The sequence below is a fragment of the Spea bombifrons genome, chromosome 1 (assembly GCF_027358695.1).
Source record: "Spea bombifrons isolate aSpeBom1 chromosome 1, aSpeBom1.2.pri, whole genome shotgun sequence".
In the NCBI taxonomy this organism is placed as follows: Eukaryota; Metazoa; Chordata; class Amphibia; order Anura; family Pelobatidae; genus Spea; species Spea bombifrons.
This window is the reverse complement of record NC_071087.1, coordinates 132705949-132724259: the sequence shown is the minus strand read 5'-3', so window position 1 is coordinate 132724259 and position 18311 is coordinate 132705949. Positions and strand designations below refer to the sequence as shown.

The window sequence follows — 18311 nt, the reverse complement described above, 5'->3', positions numbered from 1 at the left end:
TAAGATGAAACTTAACTGGATTTAAAGTAACTTTAATAACATATCTCACGTTCCAAAACACTTTGACTATCCTTTCCGCTAATCAGAAAAGCAGAAAAATCTAAATCTCATGGGACTCTAGGTACCGTTTTTGAGCGAGGCAAGTTATAAAGGCCATAAGAATACCTTTTCCCTGTTTTGGGTACCCAAGTCTGTTTCAGTTCCATCATGCTGCTTGGCTTACAGAGTGGCAGCCGGGCTTAATTCCTGAACGCGGCCCCCATGGGAGAGCATTTCAGGGCATCTGTGTATGTAACTGTGCACACAAACCTCACCACTTTCTACTGAATTCATGACAATAGAAGGGCATGAACAGTTTGTAAATAGCGTTCATTATTACCGCTGTCAGTATTATTGAATATCTTGCTGTTATTTATGTTTTTCTACAGACTTGACGGGTGCCCAGGATGGCAGTGTGAGAATGTTCGAGTGGGGTCATTCCCAGCAGATAACATGTTTCCGGACAGCTGGAAATTCGAGAGTAACTCGGATAAGGTTTAACCACCAGGGAAACAAGGTATTTATTCTCAGTGTCATAGCTGCATTGACATTTATTGATAATAAGAATATAATATATATGAATATATTCTGAACAGAAATATTTCTCATGCAACAGGATATTTATAAACTATATAAAAAAAAAAGTTGAGCCGCACTAGATATGGTAAAGAATTTTACAAGGCATAAATAGTTAGAGAAGCACTAAGAGCAGGTTATGAGAAGCTTCACTATCTAAAAAGAGTTAACGAGCCTCGTATAATAGAGAAACCTGTAGAACTAGTATCTTATGTGAAAATACTAGACATGTATGGGCTAGATGTTTGACGTATTGTAAGGCTTGATTGTAGACATACAGGCAACTTCTGTTTGTGTGTCTTTTATATACTGTATTGGCTCGAATATAGGCCGCAGAGGTGCAGGGGACCTGCATCCTACTCCCCGATACGCTCAGACAGCCCCCCCTGCCAGCACTTCCCACGGGGGGGGGCACGGGAGGTTGTCTAAGCGCATCGTGCGGACTGTTCCGCAACCCCCCCCCCCCCGACTTACCTGAGCAGACTCCCGGGTGTCTTGCCGGCGGGGGACGTCTACGCAATACGCGTATACAATGCAAGTTGTTTTGCGTAGATGTCCCCCGCCAGCCCTGCAAGACACCCGGGAGTCTGCTCCGGTAAGTCGGGGGGGGGGCAGAGGAGGACAGTGGTATCATATCTCGGGGAGGGAGGACAGTGGTAGCATATCTCGGGGAGGGAGGACAGTGGTAGCATATCTCGGGGAGGGAGGACAGTGGCAGCATATCTCGGGGGGGAGGACAGTGGCAGCATATCTCGGGGGGGGGACAGTGGCAGCATATCTCGGGGGGGGACAGAGTGGCAGCATGTTTTTTTTGGTGCTTTTTTAAAGAAAAAAACGTTTTCTTTAAAAAAGCACCAAACTTTTAGGGTGCGGCCTATATACGGGGGCGGCCTATATCCGAGCCAATACGGTACTTGTCAGCCGCCTCATGTTTAAATTGTACAGTGCTGCAGATTATGGTAGCATTTTAATAAGTCGTGTCAGTTCGTGGTGGTGTTGGAGCCTAGAGAGACCGTTGCTGCTATACTCAACAATGATGCTCTTTTACAAGAACTAGTGCAAAGTTTTTGCAAAGTTTATTAATACTAGTTAAATATTTGTGTATTGTATGTGGTGTTTACGATTGACACAGCCTCCTCCAACATCTGTCCCAGTGGTCTGTGGTGTAAACCTCTAAAGTGAATGAAATAATTAAGTATTTTCAATAATGACTTATGGTTTGTACACAGAACTCTGACACTCACTATACTTCTGCTTCATTTTATAGTTTGGAATTGTTGATGCTGATGGGACTATCAGTCTGTATCAGACAAACTGGAAATACAGCTCTGCCGCAGGAAGCCCACCCAAACCTTACTTGGTAGGTCTCCCTCATAACAGCACGGACATACAATGCGTTTGGTAAATGTTTGAATAACCTCTGTATGTTTTATGTTCCCGTCAGACGTGGCAATGCCATAACAAGACTGCCAATGACTTTGTCTTCGTCAGTTCTTCTTCCTTAATAGCAACAGCTGGACTGTCGAATGATAATCGGTAAGATGCAAGAAGTGCTTTCTAAAGATATGTATATGCAACATATGCTCATATAGCCTATCTGATATCTATTCTGCTCTTTTTCTAGAAATGTTTGCCTATGGGATACATTGGTATCGCCAGGAAATAGTTTAGTCCATGGTAAGTACACCTTTAGCTAAAGCAAACAAGTCATTGCTGGTAGGAGATGGAAAGGTTTTGGCAATCAGTAACGGCCTCCTTCCCAAAAATATACTAGTTTTGTTTTCTTATCGGTAGATATAGGTTCCTAATTGTTAATAGTCGGTGATCCTTTTTTTGTGGGCTAGTCATTTACAAAAAAAAAAAGTAGCCTATTCATAGGCACCTGTACATTTATACCGTTAAATAAATATAACTACTTGTCTGATTGGTATTTGCTGTCCTTATAAACGCAGGTACAGCATTGCAGCATTGGGACAGTCATACCTTAAGAGACTGCGAAGGTTTATCATGAATGTATTCTCTTTTTTGTGTCTTTTGCAGCCTTCACATGCCATGATAGTGGAGCAACTGTAATTTCTTATGCACCAAAAAATCAGCTCTTAATATCCGGAGGAAGAAAGGGTTTCACGTGCCTATTTGACCTACGCCAGCGGCAGCAAAGACATGTTTTTCAGAGCCATGATTCTGCGGTGAAAGCCATTGCTGTAGACACAACAGAGGAGTATTTTGTCACTGGCTCTGCAGAGGGCAATATCAAGGTACTTAATGCCAATTTAATTTGTGTTGGTGGTTATGCATGATTTTGAAACTAATTTAGACCCTTCAGATACTTCGTCTGAGCGCCAGAAATGTGAGTTTGTGTGAGTTCGTAAGAAAAGAGGAAGGCCTTGGCCCAGACTTTCCTTTAAAAAGGATTGTTCCTGTAGGACAGCATAGCCAACTTGAAGTTCTCCAATGATAAAATAAAACAATGACTGCTGTGGCTACTCGGTTTAAGGTTAGGGTTTTTAATGCAAAGGTTTCCAGTGGGTAGTTTTTGCAAGCTATAGGTGGCTCACTGTGCCAGGAAGTTTTTAGCCTACCACAGCAGAGAAGACCAGCGCACACCATAGTATGGTAATTCACAGAAATAAACATTTTTCAGAAGAAACCACATTTTAGAGATTAATGATGATTTACTTATTAAATTAGGAAAGATTAAAGACATTCACTCTAATACCCATCTCTCCTGATCCACACACTTTCTGCAACCAGATGCTTAACTGAGCTGTGGGGAAAACTCTGCTTAGATTAAAAGAAAGGGATTCCTGAAAAAGAACATGACTGCCTCATTTGTGTCCCGAACAGCTACACAAGTCCTAGTATCCTATGTTATTTGCTATGCAGCACTTGCACAGTATACATATCGTATACATATCTCTGCTTTAACGTATACATATCTCTGCTTTTCTCATAGGTCTGGAGTCTGTCAACCTTCGGTTTGCTGCACACCTTTATCAATGAGCATGCTCGCCAGTCCCTATTCCGAAACATTGGAACCGGGGTCATGCAGATAGAGACTGGCCCAGCCAATCACATCTTCTCGTGTGGAGCTGACGGCACGGTTAAAATGAGAATATTACCAGATCGCTTCAGTACCCTTAATGACCTACTAAAAAATGAAGTAAAATTTGTGCTTTAATTTTCTTTTCTCGGTCTTTCCTGTTTGCCGTTTTGTTTGTTTCTGCTTTTATTGTTTAAGCCAACACACACCGAAGTGGTTTCAAGGAAGGAGAGTGGCCGGCAGGTGAAATGTGCAATGTTCCTTTACAGATGTGCCATGAAGATGACAATGCTTTTTTTTTCTGTACCTCTGCCCTGACGCACTGATGCCTTACAATAATTAACATGATCGTTCAGTAACTAAATATGATAAAGTAGGAAAAATGTAAAATATGATATGTACACATACCTTTTGCTGCTGAAGTTCCTTTTTTTTCTAGCAAATTTTGTTTATAAAAATCTGCACACTTAGAAAATATGTTTAAAAGTATGTGTATAGCCTTGGAAATGGGATTTCGTTATTGTGCATATAAATATATATCTATATATATATATATAAATTAAGATAAATTATATTTATGGGATATTAAAGAAAGCTTGAGCAGGCTGTTAGGTAGAACTTTACCTATTTAAATTTTCTTTTTCTAAAATTAGAACCTTTATGATGGTCAGATCACTTTTTAGCACATACATGATCTTTTCAATGCACTTGGCTACTAGGGTTTAAGCAGCTCAGCACAAGGTGTTTTTCATATGTATGCCAGCTTTATAGTAAAGAAAAAAAAATATATGCCCAGCTAAATATATATTTTTTGCCAAATTCTGTATGAGCATTTTTTTTTTTTGACCAAAATACTAAAAGAGCACAAAGAACCTACATTTTTTTAAGATATTAAATATATATTTTCGTTATCAACTAGAATTAGGTTAACAGTTGTTACTCTAACTAAATGGGATGTTTAGCAAAACACATTCTCTCTAAAGATATACATTCTTATATACATGAGTACATCTGAAGGTACATAGCGTGCTATAGAAAGGAAGGCTATAGAGGCTGACTTTTATAACTTTCTCAGGATTACTTATTTTCCTTTTTTGTAGGTAGGTAAGAAGAAGACGATGACTTTGTAAAATATATTTCATCGTTTCATTAATCGATCTTTGCCGTTTAATACAAAACTACACATTTTCAGTAGAATGCTCATGATCCCATGCAATAACTTAGCAGTTTAATGCGATGAAATTACCTGTAACAGTGTAACAAATGAAAATCTGATGAACTCTTCTGCAGAAAAACGATAATCAAATAGCTGATTACCTAAAGCTGGGAACAATTGTATGTTTTTTAATTTGGATTTCAAAAGTCAAGAAATTGTGATTTGTCATGTATTTACATTGAGTAACAATCTTTTAAATAAATAGGTAATTTAATGTTGAATGCCAATGGTATTTTGTATTGTTATTAGACAGTAGATGATTATGTGTAGGACAGATACTAAAACTCCAGGTTTTATTCATGGGCATTACAAGGATATAGAGTTGCCAAACGTTTTGTTTTATTATAATCTGGCACCTTTTGTATGGATTGCCATTATTTGCTGGTGGTATGTTTTTCCCTTTATGTTGTACCGGATAAGTCCTCCCCTTCCTTACAAATGTTGCAGTCAACTTCCATGAGGTATATATCCATAACCAAATACAAAATATTAGAGCAATTCAAGGTGCGTTTTGTTGAGTAGTGGCTTCTTCCCACCCAACGAATAAGCGGTACGCTGGGATATTGGTGACATTTGCTCACTTCGGTCAGGGTCTAGACAAGTGCTTGTAGGTCTTTCAGATAGCATCTTGTTGGGTCATTCACTTTGCACAGGAGAACTGGTTCTGATTGTTCCATCTTGTCAGCTCACATACAGATATCCCAAGTGACAGTTTGGACTGTTTCTAAGATAAACATCACAAGCTATCACAAAATACTTTCTATATAAGAGCAGCACACCTATTTCATCATTTAAGTGTACGTTCTGTTAAAGAAGACTCGAGGAGGTCACCTAATGCATATTGCAACTTTCACAATACATATTGAGGTCCAGCCACTTTTTAGGATTAGTCTGACCACTTTTTGCTTCTCAATTCAATTTCTTGTGTTTTACCTGCTTCCCACATATTGTCTTCTCTCACTATAAATACGTCTGTAAAACTGTATTTTATTTGATGGATGTGTCGGCCTTAAGAGCAACGGTTGTTTAACTGGCATTGAAAATCTCATCTTTAAATCCAGCTATTGTTGACTCTTAACTCTCCATGCTTGGAAATCTTATTTTGTATTAGGTTTACGCACCTTTGGTTAAGTTTGGTTAAGTCAATAGTCTGCGTTTCTTACATTGTCAGGGTGATACCTCTTCAAGTCAACTTATTGACAGTTCCTCTATCAAGCTACAGTTAAATTAGAAAACTTCAGACGTTACAATATAAATATGAGTAGTTAAAAACACTTATTCTGGTTACTTATCCTGTTTTCCTGCTAGCTATGGATCTTCCAACCAGTGTCTGCATAGTCATACAGTGCCCAGTAAACCTTTGGGCACATGGATTTTCTTCAGGGGCAGACAGGGCCCATGGTATCTACCTGTAATCACTGATGAGTAGCACCTCCAGCCTTTGCCTTTGTTACTATGGCTGCTTCTCTTCCCGTCTGTCTTCTGGAGCACCAGGCTATGATAATATTCCCCGTGCTCGATACAACCCCACTGTTTATTACTTATTTATATAGTGCCGTGGCCAGATTCTTTGGCATACAATGACTTGTGTTGCTTTCTTTGTGATCGTTTGTATTTGGGCACACAACATGTTAAGTGTATTTTTGCTTGTCTTCATTAGTAGTACAAATATATGCATTAGTAAAATTGTGGAAATTAAAATCTACAAACTGGTTGACTGCTGCAAGATGCAGTTTTACCACTAGATGTCTACATCCTACCTCTCATTAGTAACAATACTTTTAGAACCAATCCCACGGATAGGCAGTAAATGTCATTCGACCTTTTCAATGTTGATATTCTGTGGTTAAATATTTTCTTTTGTTGGATGCATCTTTAATCACAGCCCATATTGTGCATTCAAAAGTTGAGAGGAAACACTTTCCAGATGTGTTCAGCCAAACACATCTGCTGCCTACGTTGTGTTATTCACACACGCAATACCTGCAATAGTGTTCCCCTTATTTTCAAATCAGGACCATGGAAAGTGGGGGCAGTGCGCTAAAGTTCTGGAGCTGCAGCTCCTCCTTAAGGTAAGTACATTTGTTTAAGATATATATATATTTATTTAGAGAAAGCATATTAAAAAAACTTGACTATTAATCCTCTGGTGAGGCTGCATGGTGCACTAAACTGCCCGTGTAACTAATACACGTGAAGAAACAAAGGTGAATGAATGTCTTTAAGAGCCATTTTTGCTATTCATAAGGTACTAGCGAAGCCTTGACTTGTGCCCCCCCCCTCCAAACTTCATAGGTTCTGCAAGCACCAACACCAATCTTTGACATATAGGGTTCCCCATAGGAGTGTTAAACTCTTTGGCTCTTGGACACAGAAATGACCTACTGAGGAATCTACAGACCCTGACAGCCCTAATAAAACTCATGGAGAGTTTTTGAATGTAGTGCTAACCTCTTCTAACTTTCTTCAGAAACCTGCTGGGGTTAGTGTTTCATAATGCTTGGGATAGTTACAAATCATGCTGCAGATACACGGTTTAGCTCATACGCATTTGAAATGTATTTTAGAGGACCTTGCGTAGTAAAAAGCTCTAAAATCAGTCATAAAACAGTTGTAGACTAAAAAAGCTTTTCAGAACGTTAACTAGTGTGGGATTTTGGTTTCAGAGGAGAGGTCTCAAAAGTTGATTAGAAATTGCTAAATGAAAAAATTAAACAAAACCAATGTAAAGTGTCATAACGGGCCAGGAATTAAATATTTTCTGCCTTAAAAATGAAAAAAATTATTGGACTACCTATTATGACATTTTTAATAAAAGATTAGCAGTACACAGTATATAACATCATAAATTAATGCCAGCAAAATGAATAAAAAAAACCCACACTGTTATAAAGTGATAAATATCTAACTAAGAGATTACCACCTATATTTAGTGAGTTACAAAAAAATAGTATACATGGGATTTCTACACTCGCTGTTATCAGAAATCAGGGGAGAGCCAAATCCAGGTTTTCTTTGCCATGTTTTAATCTGAATTCCCTAAGTAGACTGGTATTTGTAATGATGAATAGTTTTGTGTAATCAACATCAGCAGAATCCTCCTTGATTTGTAAGGTGCGTTTAGTTTTATTGTAAATGCATGCCAGTCGTAGCAAAAGGTTACCTACTCAAACTTTCTATTCTGCATTTACTCTGATTGTGCTTTTACATTTTGTAAAACATGACTGTGAGGCATTTTGGTGAAACAAAACTCTGAAGTGTAGTTTGTTTATAGGCTATCCTGTGATAGTTAAATCAGCAGGGTAGTCTTTAATTATAAAGGGGCCTCAGCAAAATGTTACCTGCCACTAGGAACCCACAGTGACATCTAGTTAATTCAGGATGCACACAAGGCAGGCACAAGGGACAGTTGCTGTGGGTCCGTAAGGTAAACCTGAATCCAGGGCAGCTACTCCTTATGCCCCACATCACAGACTACCCCGTAAATTTGCCCTCGCATTCTCTTCAATCCCCAGTGTTGATTGATAAAAGTGATGACTCTATCCTGGTTCCAATCCTACCTCATCAGACCTTCTCTTTAGTGTCGCCTTCTCTGGCTCTTCTCCCTCACCACTCTCTGTTGGTGTGCTTCAGGTTTCAGATCTGATGTCTCTGCTCTTCTCTATCTACACCTCCTCCCTAGGACAACTCATCTCTTCCAATGTCACCTCTATCCTGACAACAAACTCATTTACTTTTCCTTTTCTGACCTTCACCCTCACTTCTAAATTGTCTGTGTTTTTGTTAAATTGCATGTTTAATTCCCAGAATCTCCAACACTCCAACATATCTACAAAACTGTTAAGAGTTTCTCAATTTACCCAACAGACCATGTACGCTACCATGACCTTACACTCCACTCAACCCCTCAGCAAGTCGCTCGCATAAAAAAAAAATCAAATTTGTCCTGCTTCTCATTGGGCGGGTAACCAGCCTACTTATGCTATGGAGGCTGTGCATCATAGGTCTCACTACACATTTGCACTGTTCTCACAGCACCCCCAGCTTCTTGACTTGCAGGAGATGTGTAGCAACAATACACAATTACCAATAACATTAAAATTTACAACATACAAAATTAACACTGATATGAACACATGTTAAGGCAAACTAGAACCGAGGGAGAAGAGAGCTTACTGCAGGTTAGGAGGCCGAGGGGGTGACACAGAAGGTAAAGGTGTCATGGTTTCACAGTCACTTGAGATTTCTCTAGTGTTGTGAGCTCTCTACCTTTTCACTGCATGCTGTGGGCGGTTCTTAGAAGCTCCACCTTGCTCTGGCCTATATAAGCCTGCAGCCTGCACGATTCTCTTGCCCTTGTGTTTTGGTTCCTGAGTTTCTAGTATGACCTGGCATCGTCTGACGACCCTCTTGGCCTCTGGCATTCATACCCGGACTTCAATGTTTTCCGTATTCCTGATTCTGGCTCGTCTGACTACCCGCTTTGCTTCCTGCCCGGCTTGTCTTTTCATGTTCGCTCCTGATTGTCTTGGTTTGTACAATAAAGTTGTTTTACGCTATACGTTTTTTGTCCGTCTGGTTCATGGTCCCTAAGCGAAGGGTGCTTTGGCCAGGATGAATTTACAGTAGCTGTCAATCACAAATCTATAATAGATTTGCAAAGTGATTTTTTTTACTATACAAGATCTAAAATAAGTCCATTTTAAGTAATTTAAATAGCAAAAGACAGTGAAAAGAGTAGAAACTGTGATGGGAAAGGGTGCCAAGTGGGGTATTTAAACAAGAATTACAAATACAAGTAAAGAGTAACTAGGGGACAAAGATTAACCATGGTGAGAGCACTGCTATGAAAAGGTTGTCTCACCGCACAAAACATCGTAAAACCAACTGAAAGTGGCAAATGTCTTTGTGCAGCAGCAACGCAATCAAAATGTTATAGCAGATGACACATTCGCTTTATGAGCTGCAGAAATAGTATAATATGTCCCATAAGCAGAGTATATTGCACTGCATAAACCCTTTGGTCAATAGACCGGAGTTCTAGCTATCACTTTGAAAAGCACAGTAAAACTTAAATATAACACACTGTAATCGAAGGTTATGTATGAAAGGCAATTGAACCGTTCCCCTGGCTGTTATATGTTGATCAGGTGATTTTTTTTTTTTTTTTTTTTTTTTGCATTAGAATGACTTTTTAGACATAACCCATGATATATCGTGATGCTACACAGAAGTGACTAAATGAGAACGTAAAGTACGGCTCACCTCCTAAGTTTACACTAAATGAAGACTTCATTGTTAACATGGATCACATGTTAAGGGAAGGATGAGAAAAATGAGTATTCCAAAAAAGTGTAGACTTAAGAATGAAGATTGGTCAATTGTGATAAAAAGCCCATGCCCTCCCGTTCCCAAAACATTTCCCATTAAGAAAGATTAATGTCCATTACCTTTCAGCTTCCCTACATTAAAGTTGCTCACAATCTGCAACAGCAGTTACTTTTGTTTGAAATCTCAGTTTCCATGACACGCGCTCTAACGAGTGAACATTTTGATTGGCATTGCCTTGGAAACTTTAAGAATTAGTTTACTCCCCACAAAATGTACAATGGATCACAGAAGACTTATTAGAGGGTGTGTTTATATGTACAACAATGAGTACAGATGGAAACTCTATATCTCAAGGCAGTGCTAGGTCTCCTGCATCTTTCTGTTTTGTTTGAACATTTTTAGATTCCAATTACTGTTTGCAAGTAATAACTGAAACATGGTGGAACAAGGATGTTCTCAAATTACTTACTGTGACCCCCTGTGGTTATCCTGTGGGCAACCATGGAGGTCTGTTCCTCTGTCGCAATAGATCTCTCGTTTCCTGACCCCTGCCTGTACGAAGAGTCTCAGGGCATCAATCTATGGGATCATAACCAGGTACTTTCAGTTTTTGAGGTCAATTCACTAATGGGAGAGTTGTGTTTCAAGTCACTATACATTATGCAGAGCCAATCCCCGGGAGCTTCTGCTGCAAGAAGAGCTTGAGTTCTACCGTATAATGAATAATTATATTAGCAAGATTTCTGCAAATGAATAAAAATTAATCATCATACAGGGCCAGTTCAGCCCTTTTCGTTGGAGAAACTTGTCCATGGTAGACCTTCATAATAAGTTACTTAAGTGGCAAACTTGAAACTCCCAACTATTCTGCAAACCCGCATGCCAACCCTACCTTTAGTGAATAAACCCCTTTTTGTACACATTAACCAATGGGGAGATGCAAAACAAATGTTCTCATAAATGTGAATCTCGCTGTATCATAAATTCTCTTTCCAGTTATTCCAGTGTATTTTTCAAGCCGTCATCTAATTGTTAGTCAGTAGTATTTTCGGGCATAGATTAACGCAGAAATTGAAAGTAAAGTGTATTAAAATTATATGAGGGTTAAAATTATTTGGGAGTACTTTGAGAATGTTGGGAATTATAATTAGACTCATAACATGGCCACGGGCCTCAGTCACTTAAAATGTGAAAGTATGTGAACTTGTTATTAAACAATTGAACTTCAAATTAAAGGACTATGACACTTGTAAATTTTGTAAGGGCTAATAAACCTTTGTTCCAGTTCCCAAGGTGGATGTATGTAGGGCGGTACTCAAGTCACCCTCTAGATTTGAAAGATACTGTTCAGGTTAAAGCATGGAATGTCTAGGCAGAGAAAACGTGACAATCACTCTTTGTCTTTGTCCTCTGTCTTAAAAAATGGCATGGTCCAATTCAAAAGCTGTAAGTCCACAAGAAATATGTAATGTACCTAGGAACTTTTCCGAGCTCTCCTTCTCTTGGGGGTACAGCTGTATTGAAGGGATGGGGCTAGCCACAGTCGAACAAAAAAGGCACCTTTTTAGAGAGTATGGAGGAGTGGGTGAAGCTAATACAGAACCTGTGTGGAAGAGCTGCTACCTTGCTCAGAGATTAAAGGTACTAAACTGGAGCTCCTGTGAGGCAGTGCTACTTCCTAGAGATCACTGCCATTAGCATGCATTGGGAATGACTGACTGTCAGTGGTCTGGACAAATTTTAGCCTGGGATGCAATGCCAGTTTTTATAGAGTTGATTTAGTTATATTTATTTATATTTACGTCTCAGATAGCTGCTTCTGGGTGCGCTCCGATTTCTTGCTTTGTTGTAATACATGTTGGTCCTTTCAGCAGCACCCCAAAATCAGAATGTAGGGTGTTCTACACTTTCTGTATTTTTTGTGCGTATTTGCAGGTTCTGACCAAACTTTAGAGTTAAGTAACTCACCTACCACTCAGGCGCCTCATTAATGGTGTCCAGAGAGGGCTTAAAATTGCATGAGAGTCTCAGTGGTTTAAATGGTAGTGCAGTCCCACTGATTTAGCTGTTGTTAGGATTAGAGTTACATCTACCACCACCGAATGAGCACACACCGGAGAAGTTCTTTAGCCCTAAATCACCTACCGAGAAGTTGAGCCCCAAGCTAAGAGGACAGGGACTTAGACAATCTCAACAGCGCGGAGGCTCAGTTCTAGACAGGGAAAGTTTGGCAAAGCACGGACTGATCTAGATATCTGTATAGGTGAACTGCAGGCTTAAGTCCCAGGGGTTAATGCGGAAAGGATGGTCAGACACTGGTCAGCTGGGTTTGGTACACTAAATGGGTAGTCATACAATCCAGAGGTCGGTTACACACAGAAGGCAGTCAGACAAGCCAGGTACGTTACGCAAGTAGGGCAATACAGGAACAGACGAAGGTCAATAACATCTCCAAACTCAGCAAACACATTAGCAAGACCACACTGGGGTATCTGTGCTGATTAGTTATGGAATTTTAAATCCAGCGCCCAGCTTTCTCCTCCTCCAGTCGTGCGTCACTGGCGAGCCTACGGTATTACTCTACAGACAGGGACCCACGGACACCGGGACTGACCAGCACCGTGACAGATAGGACTCACCAAAATTGGGGAACCTTTGACCTTGTGTCGGGCTAAGAAATATATGGCCCTGTAGTGTGACGGAATGCTGGGGTCTAGTTCAAGGTGAAAATCTGGAATAGATATCACTGGATGTATTTAATGAACCATTGAATACATCTTCACACACTGATCTGTTGTAGTTTTTGTGATTGAGTGAGAGGTCCTGTTAATTATGTTAAATCAAGTGATCAGCCCAATGCACTCACATGTTGAACCCGACAATAGTGGTTTCTGATCAGCCGTGACAATTCCCACCGATTTTATTAATGCTCCTGAATATAGCTTTTAATGCATCAAGGATCGCTGCTGTATATTTTTTCTGTGCCTCTGTGCTGTTCCGATTGGGCTTATGCATATGGCTGCCTATCTCCCTTTTCAGCGTGGCTGCTTGTACTTTAACAGGCTTCTCATTTAGCCCAGTAGCTAGAAAATAGTCCTCGAACTCAGCTTTGAATTTGACTCTGTTGCTTTTCCGGTCTTCACTCATCTCCATTGCCCAAGGCAGTGGAATGCTATGAGGAGCTGCCATGATGTTGAAATGTTGTTCTTGTTTCTTATACACAGCTTCAACACGCACTGCACATTTGACTTGCTGTGTACATTTCCGTCACACTCTGCAGGCTCTTCTCATTTAATGTGCGAAAAAGGTTTGGATGCTTCTGACACCATATTTACACTGTAGAAATAATGACACAGCACGCTGTTAGTGTACAGTAGGCAGGTTGGAGAAAGCAGGACTGGTAATACACACAGGACACGGTACAGTGCCACAGCATAGTAACTAGTAGCTGCAAGGTCTTAACAGACAGGGGGTTGAAATGTCTTCTGTCCTGAAATATCACACAAACTCCAGGGTTACTGAATCAACCACAAAAAGTCATCTGTAGGGTTAAGGAGGGGATACTGATATTTTACTTTTACTTTCTAAAACAACTAATCATTGAGTTTGTGTTTCACCCACTTCCATTGCCAATAGGTATATAAAATGAAACAGACACTCCGCCGTCTCCATATACACAGAGCCGGCCTTAGGTGTTCTGGCGCCCTGTGCGGACTACTCCTCTGGCGCCCCCCCATCCCAAAAAAAGAAAGGAATAAAAACTTGTAACAAAACTTGTAACAAAACCCCAATCACTATATACTACGCCAAACATTGATGTGGTGTAGGCCTACCACTTCATTGTCTGGCTTAGTAGTAGGGATGCACCGAAACGAACACTTTTATTTAAAGTAAGTAACGCACCAAAATAGGACAAAACAATTAAATAACAATATATATATAGTATATATATATATATACAATAGTTAACAGCAATCACATTCCTATCATGCCCAGGCATACCCAGATTCCAGGATGTACTCACAGACTTGGCATGATAGGAGTATGATTGCCCTATCTACCCCTTCTCACTCCCTTCTCCCTATCTACCCCCTTTCCCCTGTCTCACTCCCTTCTCCCTATCTACCCCCTCCTAACTATCTACCCTTTCCCTCTTTGAAGTTCACTTACCTTTCAGGAGTCCTGCGGTGGGGGTGCAAGGCCTCTGCCTCCCAGCTCTGCCACTGTATGGAACAGTATAGAGTGATGGGAGTTATGATGTACTTTTAGAGCATGAAAAAGACATTGGAAATGGTACAGCATAACACCCATCACTCTCACACACTTACCAATCCACACGTATACACCAATCCACACGTATACACCAATCCACACGTATACACCAATCCACACGTATACACCAATCCACACACATACCAATCCACAAATATATATACTAATCCACACATATATATACCAATCCACACATATATATACTAATTCACACATATATATACTAATCCACACATGTACACTAATCCACACATATACACTAATCCACATATATACCAATCCACACATATATACCAATCCACACATATATACCAATCCACACATATATACTAATGCACACATATATACCAATCCACTCTCACTGAATGTTTTCCTACCTTTCCTCTTTTCTCCTTACAGCTCCTCTTCCTTCTCTTCGCTCCTCTTCTTCAGTTCTTCTGTCTTCTTCCGGGTCAGAGTGCACGGACAGCGGTGGGCGCGGCTTCAGTGTTTAAAATCACTCAAGGGAGCCGGAGGTCTGTTAAAGACCTCCGATACCGCTCCCTGCTGTGCGCCGGGGTTTGTTGTCAGATCCCGGCGCACAGCAGCTGTTGCCGCGCGGATCACAAGGGAGCGGTATCGGAGGTCTTTAACAGACCTCCGGCTCCCTTGAGTGATTTTAAGCCGGGTTCAAGGGAGATCCTTGAACCGGCTTAAAATCACTCAAGGGAGCCGGAGGTCTGTTAAAGACCTCCGATACCGCTCCCTTGCGAGCCTGCTCCTCCAGCGGCAGACATTACTGTCCGTCTCTGGAGGGGTGCCGGGTGCCCCCCTGATGAGCGGCACCCGGTGCGGACCGCCCCCCCCCCTAGGTACGCTACTGGCGGCAGCGTACCCCGCGGCGGCGGCGCCGCCCCCTGGAGTGTGGCGCCCTGTGCGGTCGCACAGGTCGCACACCCCAAAGGCCGGCCCTACATATACAAATAATGGCAGTAAAATGGCTCGTACTGAAGAGCTCAGTGAGTTTAATCCTGGCGCTGTCATAGGATGCCACCTCTGCCTCAAGTCAGTTTGTAAAATCTCTCCCCTGGTCCACTGTAAGTGTGATGATTGTGGAGCGAAAATGTCTAGTGGTACCAACAGCTCAGCCATGAAGTGATAGACCACGCACACTCACAGAGTAAAAACCGCTTGTCCTCTGTGGCATTTCCCACTACAGAGTTCTAAACTGCATGTTGAAGCAACATGAGCGCAAGCACTGTGTATCAGGAAGGTCTCCACGGCTGAGAAGCTCATCATTAAGCATAATGCCAAGGGTTGGCTGGAGTATAAAGCACGCTGTCCACTGGACTATGAAGCAGTGAAGTCTGATGGATGAATCTGGATAGTGCCTGCTGTAAAGTTTGGTGGTGGGGGGGTAATGGTCTGGGGCTGTTTTTCAGGGTTTGGGTCCCTTAGTTCTAGTAATGGGTAATGTTTATACATCATATAACGACATTTTGGACAATGCTATGCTTCCAACTTTGTGGGAACAGTTTGGGGGGGAGGCCATTTTCTATTCCAGCATGACTGTACCCCAGTGCACAAAGCAAGGTCCATACAGACATGGTTGGATGATGTGTTTGGTGTGGAAGAACTTGACCGGCCCCCACAGAGTCCTGACCTCAACCCCATCCAACACCTTTGGGATGAACTGGAATGCAAAAATTTGCGAGCCAGACCTTCTTGTCCAACATCTGACCTCACCAGTGCTCTACTGGATGAAAGGGTACAAATTCCCACAGAAACAATCCAAAATCCGGAAGCCTTCCTGGAAGAGCGGAAGCTGTAATAACTGCAGAAGAAGGGACCAGCTCCATATTAATGTCTATAGCTTTGGAATGGGATGTCCAACAAGCTCATCTCCACTCCTGTTGTGTCTGTATGCGTTAATGTATATTTTTTATTCGTGTCAACCAAAAAAGCTACTACTGATAATAATATGGATGCGATAGTCATACAGTGCACACTGGCCTCGCTCATACCTACAATTTGGGAAATCCAGCCCTGCGGTAATAATAATAAAATAAAAAAGGCATCTTAAAGAAATACCCTACAGATTATTATTTATTTTTCCAGAGAACAGATCATTTTTAGGTTGGTGACCACATGTTCTGCCGCATGTATAAGTCCATGGGGGAGTGAACTGAGTTATGGGTATTTGGTGATGATGAACCTAAAGCATGGGGAGGAACAAGAGAATATCTAGCATTCCTTATTTACTTCTATTGATTTCTAGAAGAAATGTGATAACGAGAATATGGAGCTCATACCTCCCCATACTTTAGATGTCAAATACAGGCCCTTTGGTTTAGTTTTTGGCTACCGAGAATGAAAGTAACTGGATGATGTATTTGATCACTGGATTCCCGCTGTTTCCACACACATTATTGTGACCTTTAGGGATATAGAACACCGGGATCCACTTATACCTATTACCTACCATGTCAAACTGCTGTCCTCTAACCCCCACCATCCTCAGGCATAGTCCCCTGCCACCCCCAGAGCTCGGCACTATACTAAACTACTCCAGTAACGTCTGTGCACACTAACCCACATCATCCTCAGGCATTGCCCCTACAACTCCCAGAGCTCGGCACTTTACTAAACTACTCCAGTAAAGTCTGTGCACGCTATGTAACTACCCCATAAAGAAAATAGTTGCCCACGGGGTTTGCAGCTGATGTCACGCGTGGCAGCTGCCTGGCGGGGGCACATACTTGTGCACACAGTGTAGGTGTGTGTGATGTGTGACACATTGTGTGTCATGTGTGTGCAGACATGCTGCTGCATGCTAAGCTATGCGCCCCGTCGCCTCCATGTGCAGAGGCTGTAGTATCCGCCCTCGCCGACCGCTCCTCCCCCACTCCACTCTCAGGCTGCTGTGAGTCCACAGTTCACCGCTGACCGTGGGACCGGTGCCGTGTCTGTGTGCTGTCCGTGGGACCGGTGCCGTGTCCTGACCGTGGGTTGCACACATTACCTGCACTTGGAGTTAGGGGGCATCTCCGACCTGCCCCCCTTTATCCCAGTAAGTAGATCCTGCTTTACTGCATGTGGCTGCCGTTATTGGGAGTTTTCGTACAGCTTTTGACGTTTGTGACAATTACATTCTGATCACTGGGGCTAGGGAAGGGTTAATTGTGCCAACAAGTAAACCCTTTCTGCGGCCGGGGTGCAAATCACCATACAGTTTTTTGATGCGGGGAAAGTTGTTGCTTTCGTGCTTCGTGGTGTGTCCGATGCTTGGATCAGCCGCCCGGATTCAGCGGTGTCCCGGGGTGATGTTTGGGAACTTTTCCTATGTCTAGTATGGCGCTGATCGCAGATGCCGTGTGATCAGCTCGCTAATGGGCATCGCTGTGTATGAGATACTAATAATACTAATAATACTAATGCATTGAGTGCTATTGATGCTTTATAGTTCCGTGTTCTATGTGGGATATCGGGTCACAGCTCACCAGAGCCCACTTCAGGGTGTACCTGTCACTGTGTAGTGTGTTAATAGGTTATGGGTACATTTATTTCGGGCTGTATAGCTGTGATGCCTCTGGATGATCACAGGCTGCACCTTCAGATGGGCATTTAAGTGTTAAACTTAGTGATGGTCCCAGCTTTTTAAACACGTTTCCATGAAACCCTATTGTTAACCATATGCAGTCCAATCCATAAAGAGGGGTGTTGTGTTAATTATCTGGATGCACAATGTGGAGACACAGCTTTGCTGACTATGGGTGTTGGTTGTTTCATTGTATATACCCTCCAGCTATAACGTAATGTGCTCTTACCAAATACCCCCTAGTTATCTTTTAGATT

At 41.7% G+C, this 18311-nt stretch overlaps 2 protein-coding genes across 2 annotated transcripts in view; both read left to right on the top strand.

Annotated features, from left to right (window-relative positions):
* DMXL1 (Dmx like 1) overlaps positions 1-5095 on the top strand; it is a 52102-nt gene extending 47007 nt beyond the window's left edge. Inside the window, exons 38-43 of the mRNA XM_053474098.1 lie at positions 429-556; positions 1883-1975; positions 2060-2151; positions 2240-2292; positions 2656-2873; positions 3572-5095. Coding sequence (XP_053330073.1) covers positions 429-556; positions 1883-1975; positions 2060-2151; positions 2240-2292; positions 2656-2873; positions 3572-3796 — 809 coding nt within the window. The 3' untranslated portion in view covers positions 3797-5095. The remainder of the gene's footprint in view (positions 1-428; positions 557-1882; positions 1976-2059; positions 2152-2239; positions 2293-2655; positions 2874-3571) is intronic.
* Positions 5096-17379: 12284 nt separating this feature from the next.
* The window catches only part of TNFAIP8 (TNF alpha induced protein 8), a 52488-nt gene continuing 51556 nt past the window's right edge, over positions 17380-18311 (top strand). Inside the window, exon 1 of the mRNA XM_053474152.1 lies at positions 17380-17526. The gene's annotated coding sequence lies outside the window, so the exon portion shown is untranslated. The remainder of the gene's footprint in view (positions 17527-18311) is intronic.